At 38.6% G+C, this 11927-nt stretch overlaps 1 protein-coding gene across 1 annotated transcript; it reads left to right on the plus strand.

The window, feature by feature from the left end:
* The first annotated feature begins 685 nt into the window (after positions 1-685).
* Positions 686-11921, plus strand: dgcr8 (DGCR8 microprocessor complex subunit). Its single transcript, XM_077522521.1, has 14 exons — positions 686-814; positions 1119-2076; positions 2775-2937; positions 3081-3223; positions 3976-4306; positions 5559-5753; positions 6287-6388; positions 6471-6569; positions 7352-7434; positions 7557-7657; positions 8547-8653; positions 8781-8908; positions 9004-9117; positions 10410-11921. The coding sequence occupies exons 2-14, from the start codon at positions 1393-1395 to the stop codon at positions 10491-10493; spliced, it is 2334 nt and encodes a 777-aa protein (XP_077378647.1). The 5' UTR covers positions 686-814; positions 1119-1392; the 3' UTR covers positions 10494-11921.
* Positions 11922-11927: the final 6 nt, after the last annotated feature.

Genomic DNA, 11927 nt, shown 5'->3' on the forward strand with positions numbered 1-11927 from the left:
GTGATTCCCTATTTTCCCTTTTTGTTTGTCTCCCACTGGCTGTTGCACTGTTTACTGTGTTTTTTTTTTATTCAATCGAGCAATCGTAAAAATAAATAAATAAATAAATGCATACATGCATACATACATACATACATACATACATACATACATACATACATAAAAAGCGTATCGGAAGTCGAGGTCACGTGTTGCCGGTGGCGTTCGCTGATCTGAATATATGATTAGATAGCCGTTAGCACGTACAGGCCCGTGCAAGCCGTTGAAGTCACAAGGCTGCCATCTTGCTCCTCCCATCTCGCGAGCAGAGTACTTCGACATGTGTGTGTGTGTATATATATATATATATATATATATATATATATATATATATATATATATATATATATATATATATGTATGTATAGCTTTACAAGTTTAATCCTGTAAAAATCATTAAGCATACAATTTATATATTGGATTTAAGGCAAGCTGTAAAATGTCTGAAGTCCTCTTGTTTATGTTAAACAAATTAAAAACATCATAAATCACAAATACTGTCTCAAATGTTCTCAAATTTCGATCCTGTATATATATAGTATCTATGCTGGGTAACGTTTCTTGGGAGGAGCAACATGGCGGCCTCGCGACTTCAAAAGTCTTGGCCTATGGGCTATCCAGTCATATATTCAGATCAGTCGCCGCCAGTCTGCAGCAGGCTCTTTTCGATTGCAGTTGTACGCCTCAAGATGGCGGGACTACAAATGATCCTGGGTGAATAAGACGCTCAAATAGGTAGTTAGGGTCTGATGAGATAGTTAAATCATATTTATTGGTGAGTATTCACGCAGGCCCACGTAAGCACAAAAGGCTTAGGTATTAAAATGATTACAGTATGTGGACTACTCGATGGTCGCTTGTTCGCCACTTAGCATTGGTGCTAATGCTAGTAGGGCCCTGTTACTCCTATGTAAACGATGTGGATAACGTGCATGTTTTTCCTCAATGCAAATGACTTTGATAAGTGTTCTAGTAATTGATTCATGATGACCCTTCGTAGCTAGGTTTTGTAATATATAAGAAGGTGGTCGTGACCATATGTTTGCTGATTATGCTCTCGCTGTTAATGTTTTCCCTAGCTGCCAGAGGAATCGCAGGAGGATGGTGATCACTGTCTTGATCTCCACATTAGGCTGAATGCATTGTGATTTCCAATAATTGAGACAGTGATTCTGAAAGCTGTCTACATTAATGAAAAGAACAATGTAGTCAGCTTAGCATATCCATCTCTGATACGTGTTCTGGAATGTGCTTCTGCATGCGTTCTACTTTTAGATAAGCACAAATCATCAGGTTAGTTTTTAAGCTAATTCGTTAGGTTTTTAAGAAGTTTAAATTCTGAGTAAAAAAACAATGGAGATAGATGATGTTCTACCACCTCTCCCTTTGGAGCCACCTAATGATTTTGGCCAAGATGAAGGCAGAGCACCTCCACCACCTCCCCTGCAAACGTCCAGTGACGCAGAGGTAATGGACGTTAGCTCTGGTGGTGATGGATACATATGCACCCTTGGGCATGGGGAAGCAAAACCACAGGGGCCCCTCAGCGGTGGCACAGTTGCTTTCTGCAGCCAGCTCTCCAATGAGGCCAGTTATTCCAACCCATCGTGCCCCAGAACAGCTCGTCACGCTCCCCCTGTAACCACGTTGTTACCAGATATCAAGCTGCTTCGGGATGTTAAGGTTCGCGTTAGCTTCACTGAAAGCAGCAGTAGAAAAGACAGGAAGGTTTTGTTTACAGTTGAGGAGCAAGAGAGGGTTGGTGATGATGGTTTAGAAAACATTAATGGTGAGTTGGACTTCTCAAGTGATCTCAAGCTAGCTGAAGGTAGCTCGGCAACAGCACATGGCGACGGTAGGCTTGAGGAAGCGGAGGTCGAGCTTGAGAACAAAGTAGAGTATGCCGTCCTGGATGAGTTGGATGACATCTGTGAGAATTTCCTGGATAACGAAGACGACGAAAATGGCGGTTTTAAGTCTGAGGTCGTAATTCAGCGGGAGCAGGCAGATGACGAGTCCATGGCCTACACGTATGAGGTAAGTCTGTTTTCCTACCACTGCCGACATGTCTTGTTTCTTACAATTTTCACAAAAAGCACTCCCACTTCAAGGTGTGTTTTCCCACTGACACGCAAGATTAAATTCTCTTATTTCATCAGGAAATTTTTTTTTTTTCTATCTGTTTCTGTTTTGCAGCAATTAGCATTAGAAGAGAAATAAGTTTAATCAGTTTTCACAAATCTATTTAAAATTGTAAGTAATTTAGCCTTTGTTCTCAATGGCCCTGGTTGATCTCCTTTGCTCTGCTGCCACCTGCTGGCCGTTTGTGTAATAACTACCATTTCTGCAACCGTTCTTTGCAGTTGAAAGGCTGCATCAAAGCGTTCTATATGTTCTAGCATATAAAAAAAAACAAAAAAAACCGTATAAATATGTCTTTGGGACACTTAAAACATTAAAAAAACAACAAAAAAACGTATTTACACGTTATTTGGAGCAAATGAGTTCGACATCCAAAGTTTTTGTTTTTATCTAACACTCAAATGATGGCAGTAAATGTCACGAATTAATTTATCAGCCTCAATGAAGCTCTTCTTGTAATCACTGTTTAATTGTGGGTTTTTGCCCCCCCCCCAAAAAATCCCCAGTATAATGTGTTGTGGCATTTCTGACTGGATTGTTTTGATGCCCTTCATCCTGAAACTCTTGGCCAACCAATCTTATAACTCTTGAAGGAGGAATTCGACAATGACGTTGACGCTCTGCTCGAGGAGGGCATGCCAGTCCCGAAGAAGATGCGTCCGGCCGAGGACAAATACAGCGGCGAGAGTGATCGCCAATCAGACGGCGAAAGAAGTGTTCAACCCATGATGACCAAAATTAAAACTGTCATGAAAAGTACGTGGCAACATTTTACACGGTCTTACATTTAATTGACTGCTTAAGTTGACGATGCATACGGGTTTTATTCTGCTGCCTGCAGCGCTAAATGGTCCAGAATCACTGCTAACTTTGTTTGTGATGTTTGTGTTACATATTAGGTCGGGGACGTCCACCCACTGAGCCACTTCCTGATGGGTGGATCATGACATTCCACAACTCGGGCATTCCAGTCTACCTGCACAGAGAGACCAGAGTAGTAACTTGGTCCAGGCCCTACTTTCTTGGTTCAGGCAGCATAAGGGTAATTGTTATCTATTTTGCTTCTGCTTCATCACAACAGCACTCGCTTCCTGTTATAGATTTAATAGGTGATTGGTGGTGAAGTATTCAAATTTGACCTGAAGGTTGTGGCTTTGAACCTTAGTCAGGACCATCCATTTTAATAATGCAGTGGTACCTCTGATTACGAAATGAATTGGTTCCGGAAGAAAGTTCTTAAGTAGAAAATTTTGGAGCAAAGACGCATTTTCCATGTAAATGCCCTAATCCGTTCCAAGCCTCCCAACATTCAGACGTAAATGTTTTATTAAGCATAAAAATGCATCAAAACATGTAACAAATAGATTTTCCAATTAGATTGTTGCACAATAAATGAGAGTTGGGCGGAATGTAAAAAACAAAGAAGAGAGTAAAGAATAAAAATGATGCTCATTTACCTTTTTAACTGCTGTCCTCTCCGTTTTTTTGCTCTCTTTGGTTCATGTTCTCTCTCAGAAGTTTTTTTTTTTTTTTTGCCTGGTGTTTTGTAAAGAACTGAACCAAGGATGTTTGCGTTTTATTTTTATTTTTTTTAAACAATCTTGAAATTTCTTCCGTAACAAGAGGCAATGTTTTCCCGTTGAGGCGTTTCGTAACTCGAAAATTTCATATGAAGAGACGTTTGTAAGTAGAGGTACCGCTGTCTTAATCTCAATCAACCTCAAAGATTTAGGTGTTTAAATTGCTGCTTCCGCTATTTGTTTTCCAACCCTTTGGTCTGTCACTGTGCTCTAGAAACACGATCCTCCAACCAGCAGCATCCCCTGCTTGCACTATAAGAAGATGAAGGAGAAGGAAGTGAACGGCGTAGCGGAGCCTCAAGCTGAAGAGTTCCCGGCCAAGCCCAGCGAGGAGGCAAATGGTGACGACCGTGCGGAGAACTCGGACAGCACGGCTGAGGCGCGTGATCATGTGGCTGCTCCCGGTCCCGTTGACTGCGGCCTGGAAGCCGCGGGCGTCGCCAGCGAAAGTCGGCCCGGTAAAGACGCCCTGCCGTGCGACATTGCTCAAGGGGCCCTCGGACAAGTCAGGGCCAAAGTGGAAGTCTGCAAGGACGAGTCCATTGGTGAGATGTTTTCCAAGGTTTACCGCAGGTTTTGCGAAAATTAAGGCTTTAAATTGCGCAAAAATGAAATGCAAATGGCGGCAAAACATTGTGGGGAAACGTGACGGGGTCAGATGAGGTCACAGCGCGTCTGCTACTGCACAGAAGGCTTGAGCCCGTTATTTAAATCTTTCCCGTTGAAATAAATATTTTTGTCATTCTTCATCACGTATACAACAAAATTGGGAGCACCGCGCACTTTTCTGTGTAGGTAAAGGTAATAAGATATAAACAAGACAGCGTTTCACCCAGAAAATGACATGCAAGTCTTATTTGTGGAGATTTTGGTAGAACAAGAACATTAAAGTACAAAATAATAATTGGTAAAGTATTGAAGTGTAGGGAAAAAAAAAAAACTAATTTTTTAAAGCATGACTTTTGTGTTATTTTAGACCGTTTATTAACAATACTTAAATGTCTTAGAAAAATGCGCCATCTTGAAATATGATTTTAACAAACACACACAAAAATACAATGAAAGTAAATAATGCCTCTTTTTTTTTTTTTTTTTTTTTCCCTCCACCGTATTGAAATATGTAAGTCTATTCAATTGGGTTAATGAGATACGCAACGTCCAAATTGATGAGCACTCAAATAACATAATTTTGCTGTCAGATTGGAGTGGATAGTTAATGCGCTGACAATATTTCAGGTTTCTATTTTGTGCAATCTACTTCTATTTCTATCTACCATTGCTGCTGATAAATGTTCTTCTATTTTAAAATAACTGATATTTTTAGCATCACTACCCTTGGCCCCCTTTCTAGCAGACATATGCGGTTGACCTCCATAACTCCATAAGCTTTGTGTAACTATTATTTTCTCCCCATTTGCTTATTAAGAAGTCGCTGTCTGTTTTAAAGTTACTTAATAGTCTCCACTGTAACGCGCTTCCAAGCAGACCGACGTGACGACGAGTGTACTGCATCACACAAGCACTTCATGTCAGTGTTTTGCGACTGCATTTTGATAGCTTGGCAAATAGCATGTCTCCGGGTGTTCTCCCCGTCTTTTCTCTTTGTCTGAGCGCTACTTCCCGAAGTGTAGCTTTATCGCTGCCTTGGAGGCGACTGATTTAAGCCATGTAGACATCAAATGCAAAACAATCTGTTGTACACATTTCCAAGGTGTTTGAGAGCTCTTTTTTTTTTTTCAACGTGGTCTTTAAAAAAAAACAAAAAAAACAACACTAACGCTATGAAATACTTGACAGAACTCGAAGAGTTTCGCCTATACCTGGAAAAGTGCTTTGACTTTGAGCAAGTGACGGTGAAGAAGTTCCGCACGTGGGCCGAGCGAAGGCAGTTCAACAGAGACATGAAGAGGAAGCAAGCTGAATCCGAGAGGCCCATCCTGCCCGCTAACCAGAAACTCATTACACTGTCGGTCCAAGATGCACCGAAGAAAGGTAAGATACTCGATGCTTGAACATTGGAAGTCCTCCTGTAAGGCGAACGTACAAATACGCGTGCAGGGTTTTTCCTGTGTATAAAATGTGGAGGCGGCCACCTCCACCTCCTTTGCTCCGCCGCCTCCAGCCTGAGCGACCGATGGCGCTCAACACAGCCGCAGCGCTCCAGCAGTGTTGATTGAGCTCGGCAGCAACGCGTTTTAACTGCAGTTGCGGCGTTGCGCCACGATGGAGGCGCTATATCCGTAGCAGTGCACAGGAAAGACCGGAAGTAACAGCCGAAGAAAAAACTACGAAACAGCTCACGGAGCAACCGTTGCACACGCCCATCTCCTGGTTGCTAGGCAACATAATAGCGTCTTACAACTACGCTGAACTATATTTATTTACAATTTAATATGTACTAATGAATGATTTTTTTTAATGATTGTAGTTCGTTGAAGCAGTTTGAGTGGAATAGGAAAAAAAAATGCAAAGCCTAACTGTCAATGTTGCTTTTGACTCTCAGTCGTTCTTTTTATATTGATCAGAATTTGTCATCAATCCCAATGGGAAGTCTGAAGTTTGCATCTTGCACGAATATATGCAGCGAGTCCTGAAGGTTCGGCCTGTTTACAGCTTCTTTGAATGTGGTAAGTGTATTTAAAAAAAAAAACAAAAAACCTGACACTTTTTAAGTTTTCATAAATTGAGCCATGTTTTTGTTCCCTGCAGAGAACCCAAGTGAACCCTTCGGCGCGTCCGTCATTATCGACGGGGTCACCTACGGCACAGGGACTGCAAGTAGTAAAAAACTTGCCAAGAATAAAGCTGGTAATTTGTTCACTGGGACACTTTTTGTGGGTTGATGTAGATCGCAACTATGGAGGACCAAAACTGCCAAAATTCGAAATAAATAAATGATTAAATCAGTCAATAAATGACTAAAAGTGAAAATAAAAATCAATATAAAAAATATATAATTAAAAAATTATATCTAAAAAAATAAATATAAACGGAAATAAATCTTATTTTCACTTTTCATCATTTATTTATTTAGATATTTAATTATTTAGTCATTTATGTATCTTATTTATTTATTTATTTGTTTGTTTATTTATTTATTTTGAATTTTGGCAGTTTTTTGGCTGTCCAGCCAAGTGGAAATGTTATTCAAATGAGGGGGCGGTCCTAAGCGTGTCTTGGTTGGACTCCAGTTTGCAACGGCGGAGTCCAACCCAAGACACGCTTAGGACCGCCCCCCTCATTTGAATAACATTTCCACTTGGCTGTACGGCCCAAAACTGCCAAAATTAAAAATAAATAAATGACTAAATAATTAAATGTCTAAATAAATAAATGATGAAAAGTGAAAATAAAAACTGATTTATTTCCGTTTATATTTATTTATTTATTTTTAGATATAATTTTGGAATGATATTTTTTTTATATTCATTTTTATTTTCACTTTTAGACATTATTTAGTCATTTATTTATTTTGAATTTTGGAAGTTTTGGTCCACATACGCGACACCATATAAAGTGGTGTCACAGTACTGTAGTGCGCTTACGTATTATTTTAGAGAATTATTATTATTTTTGTTTCTATACTGCAGCAAGAGCCACACTGGAAATCCTTATACCTGACTTTGTGAAGCAGACTTCTGAGGAAAAGCCTGTTGAGGCAGACGAACTTGAGGTACGTTCAGTCGTTCCTTGGGAACATTTTGGAAGTGAGCGAGCGTCAACTGTAAAAAGGTGAACGTCTCGAAACGGAACAGAAACGACAGCGGCACTAACGCCGAGCGTTTTGCCCCGCAGTATTTTAACCATATCAGTATCGAAGACTCGAGAGTATACGAGCTGACCAACAAAGCGGGACTTCTTTCACCCTATCAGATTCTTCACGAGTGCCTTAAAAGGTGGGTGGGAAATATTATTGCACCCATGCAAGCACTTTCAGCAATAGTATAGAAACAAAAAAGCAACATGTGTTATCACTTGAGTAAAATAAATGTGTCATCAGTGAACGTGACACATTTTAATATATTTGAAATAAGTTATAAATAACTAAGGTCCCAATACCGAACCCTGTGGAATACATATTGAACCCATTTGTTTAAATAACTAGTTAGCCATTCAAATGCGACACCTCTCGTGCCATATTGTACATATTTCCATATTTCTGCAAGGTGCAGAATGTTCAATGGGATCAAACGGTTTACATTAGTCAATCAAATCAATATACCCACACAGCAATGTTGCTTTTAATGTTCCCTCGTTTATCACGGGTGTTGCGTTTCTAATAATGGAAATTAAAAAAACAAAAAAACAAAAAAACCTGTTAATTATATATATATATATATATTTTTTGCTTACTTTTTTTCCCATCTTGGTATGATTTTTACTTATAAATGCTTTTTTTTTTTTCATTTAGTCATTTTTTTCCATTAAAAGTATATAAATATTTTTTAATTTACATATTATACATCACAGTATATATATATATTTTTTATCTCCGGTATTCAATGTCGAGACAGACGTCATTGTAAAGGGCTCATCGAGACGAATCCATGGATGCTCGTATGTTCCCGGTCGGATGTTGGCTTCGAGAGATAATGGCCATGCAAAAAAATACCAAATAAAAAAAAAAATCAAAAAGCACGCTGTAAAAAAAAAAAAAAAAAAAAAGTACACTATAATAAAAATCTGTGAAGCTGAGAAAGATGAACCCGCGATAAACGAGGGAATACTGTATTGCTTATTCTTATTATTACTTATTAACTAATTTTGCACCGTTCCTACCTATAGAAATCACGGCATGGGAGACACGAGCATAAAATTTGAGGTGATACCCGGGAAGAATCAGAAGAGCGAATATGTGATGACTTGTGGGAAGCATACAGTGCGCGGTTGGTGTAAGTACTTTGCATTCCAAGCCGAGCGTTTCAAAGTCAATTTCATTGGGATGTGAAATTGAAATTGCAAGATGGATTGACACCCGACTCATTCGTTTTTTGTTTTGTTTTTCTTCTGTGCAACCAGGCAAGAACAAAAGGGTTGGCAAACAGTTAGCATCTCAGAAGATTTTGCAAATGCTTCATCCTCACGTGAAGAACTGGGGCTCGCTGCTGCGAATGTACGGCCGAGAGAGTAACAAGATGGTCAAGAAGGTTCGTTTCAGTGTGTCAAGTAGGCCGCTAATGAGGTGAACGTACTGGGTGAGATTGCTTTGTAAACGTCTTCAGTGACCTGTTTGATTTTGCAGGAGAGCTCAGACAAGAGTGTGATCGAGCTGCAGCAGTTTGCGAAGAAGAACAAACCAAACCTGCACATCTTGAACAAACTGCAAGAGGAGATGAGGAAACTGGCTGCTCAAAGGGCGAGTAGCTCGTTCGTCACGTAATTGATGGAAGGCACAATTGATGTAGTTGATGTCGTCTTGAATTTTGTCTGATTATTCGAGCTCATCTTCAGATTGACAGCGACTAAAGTTCATATGTTATTAACACACCCGACAACTTTTTCTACCCATCCTAAAACCTGAAATTTTAACGGACTTCTGTCCTGCTTTGTTCTGTGTCGGAGTCTGCAGTCTGTCTTTAGTAATTCATATTTTTTTTACATACTTATTTTTATTTTTCGGATACAATATTCCTGAAATGAATTCATGATGAAGTAAAAAATGATGAACTATTCAACAAGTCCGTTCAAATTCTTAAGTTGTCAAAAAAAGACAAAACGTAGGGAAAAAAATTAAAAATGGAAAAAAAAAAAAAAAAAAAGTCCAAAAAGTGACCATAAAACGGAGGAGGGAAAACATAAAATTACCATAAAATGTCCAAATTGTCAAAAATGTCAGAGAATTGAATAAGACGAGAAGAAAAGAAAACGTTCAAAAGTAACCATAAAATGTTCAAAAACAAAATAAGGCAGAAAATTACCATAAAATGTCTGGAATTGCAAAAAAAACAAAGGCAGAAAATTGATTTAAAAAAAAAAAAAAAAAAAAAAGCAGAAAAGAAAACCATTCAAAAATAACCATAAAATGTTCCAAAACAAAAAAAAAAGGCAGAAAATTAATAATAATAATAATAATAATAAAAATTTTAAGGGAGAAAGGGAGAAAATGAAACCTTCAAAAAGTAACTATAAAAATGTCCAAAAACGAAAGAAGACATTGTGAAAATTATCATAAAATGTCGATAAAATTGCTAAAAATGTCAGAAAATTGATAGCAAAAAAAGGCAGAAAAGATGTCAAAAAATTGAGAGCAAAAAAGCCATAAAAACAGGTCAAAAATAACCATAAAATTGTCCAAAAAAGAGAGAGGCCCCCCCAAAAAATCCCCATAAAATTGCCAAAAATGTCAAACGTCACTAAAAATTAAAAAAAAGGAAAGAAAAAAAAAGAGAAGAAAATTAATTGGATGCTGTGTATTTTTATTCTGGCACAGCTCTAATTAGCTATTAGGCCTAAAATGGCTCTTTTGACAGCAAAGGTTGCTGACCCTGTTCTATGTGAATGAATGCTACTACACATTGATATTATTTTTCATAAATTCTCCATGTAAATGGGCTGCTAATGGCACTAAAGTGTTTCTGTTGCTGCACAATGTCAGTCCCCGTTGTTTCCATGAAGTTTTAAAGTTGTATGTTTGTATTTTTATGATAGGAGGAAACTAGGAAGAAACCCAAGATGACCATCATGGAATCTGCCCAACCAGGAAGTGAACCTCTCTGCACTGTTGACGTTTAACAAGATAGCTAGCCGGATCCCGCGCTCACTTTTATTTTATTTTTTCAGCACTGCGACGTATGTAGGATCGCATTGTTACGCCGTTAGAACTGCTTGCTTGCTTGCTTCTTTTGTCCTCGTGTAGTTGGATTGGCTGGCAGACATCAGGGTAGGACAAAATGCACTAACAGACCATAGCGCAAATACCATCTACCTCTCTAGATGCATCCCAGCTATGGTACAATGAGAAAAAGTCATCCAGGGCGCAGAACAGATGACACGTCTTAAAACATTGTACAAATACAATGCGTGCATGTCTGACTGCAAGAACCACTCGCTACCTACCATGGTTTTGTTTCAAAGTGTCTTAATTAGCTGCATTTCAATATCAGCGCCCGTTTTTTTTTTCCCGTACATTTGAAAGGGACTACTTTACTTGTTTTTATGCCATTGAATTGGGAAGTAAAAAAAATGACTTGTATTTTATTGGTTGGCGTTACTGCTGGTTTGGCAGAGGACAAATTATGTATTTCTTCAGAATTGACTTGGGTTTTGCATGCTTGGAAAATCGTGTCGTGAAGTGATGAGCAATTGTTATGCACTTGTGTCCTGTCCAACAGATTTTTGTCGCCCGCATTTTAGCCCGACTCTCAGCCGCAAAAGTCGTTTTCTTCCGTCTTGGCTTTACAACACTATTTTTTACAACAATCAACATTTCATTAGCTTAGCTTTTTTTTTTTTTTTTCTAAATGAAGTGGTCTACATGTTGCCTTAGCTAATCCATTTCACCAAGGGCTTTGAGTGTATTGATTGGACCTAAAACTTGGCCCACTTGGAAATGAATGAAAAGACCCAGCACCCCCCCTCTACAAAATAAAAGCATTTATCTAGCAAATTAGTGTTTTAAAGATAAGTATGTCCACAGCATGTTAAGATGTCTTAATGTACTTTGTATTGGTTTTGTATGTTTACATTTCTCGTGACAGCTGACCATGCGTATGACCTTAAAATAATATTGCGCAGAACGCAACCTTGCAAAATTCAGTTCGTTGGAAGGCCGTCAAGTCATTTTAGTCCAACACAAGCTTCTGAAACTATACCAAAGCCGAAAATCCAGTCGTATGCATTTTATAGACTACCTAATGTTGCTGCACACTACCGTTAAGAAAAAAAAAAAAAAAAAGTCGCTAAATTAGAAGACTGCTGTGCATTAAAGTATTTGGCTTGTCAGATGTGACTTTGCTTCGTTTTTAACAAATTATTATTTTTTCTTTCTCGCCATTGTGTGCGTTGCCTCGCTAAATGTGAGAATTGCTTTTACGTGTTATGCTCTTGACTTGCACCTGTGACTTCTTTGGTGTTGCCAACAAAATGAAGTACAGTATGTATTGTAACAGGAACTCCATGACTGGTGATGTTTGTTATGCAAAATAAAATATATTGACTTAATGTCTG

Source organism: Festucalex cinctus, chromosome 5, assembly GCF_051991245.1.
Source record: "Festucalex cinctus isolate MCC-2025b chromosome 5, RoL_Fcin_1.0, whole genome shotgun sequence".
In the NCBI taxonomy this organism is placed as follows: Eukaryota; Metazoa; Chordata; class Actinopteri; order Syngnathiformes; family Syngnathidae; genus Festucalex; species Festucalex cinctus.

What these genes read in the sequence shown, in the direction of transcription:
- dgcr8 (XM_077522521.1), top strand. Translation starts at nt 1,393, where the DNA reads ATGGAGATAGATGATGTTCTACCACCTCTCCCTTTGGAGCCACCTAAT. An exon ending in TTGGTTCAGGCAGCATAAGG is followed by an intron (nt 3,224 to 3,975) that starts GTAATTGTTATC and finishes ACTGTGCTCTAG; the next exon opens with AAACACGATCCTCCAACCAG. An exon ending in CTGCAAGGACGAGTCCATTG is followed by an intron (nt 4,307 to 5,558) that starts GTGAGATGTTTT and finishes AATACTTGACAG; the next exon opens with AACTCGAAGAGTTTCGCCTA.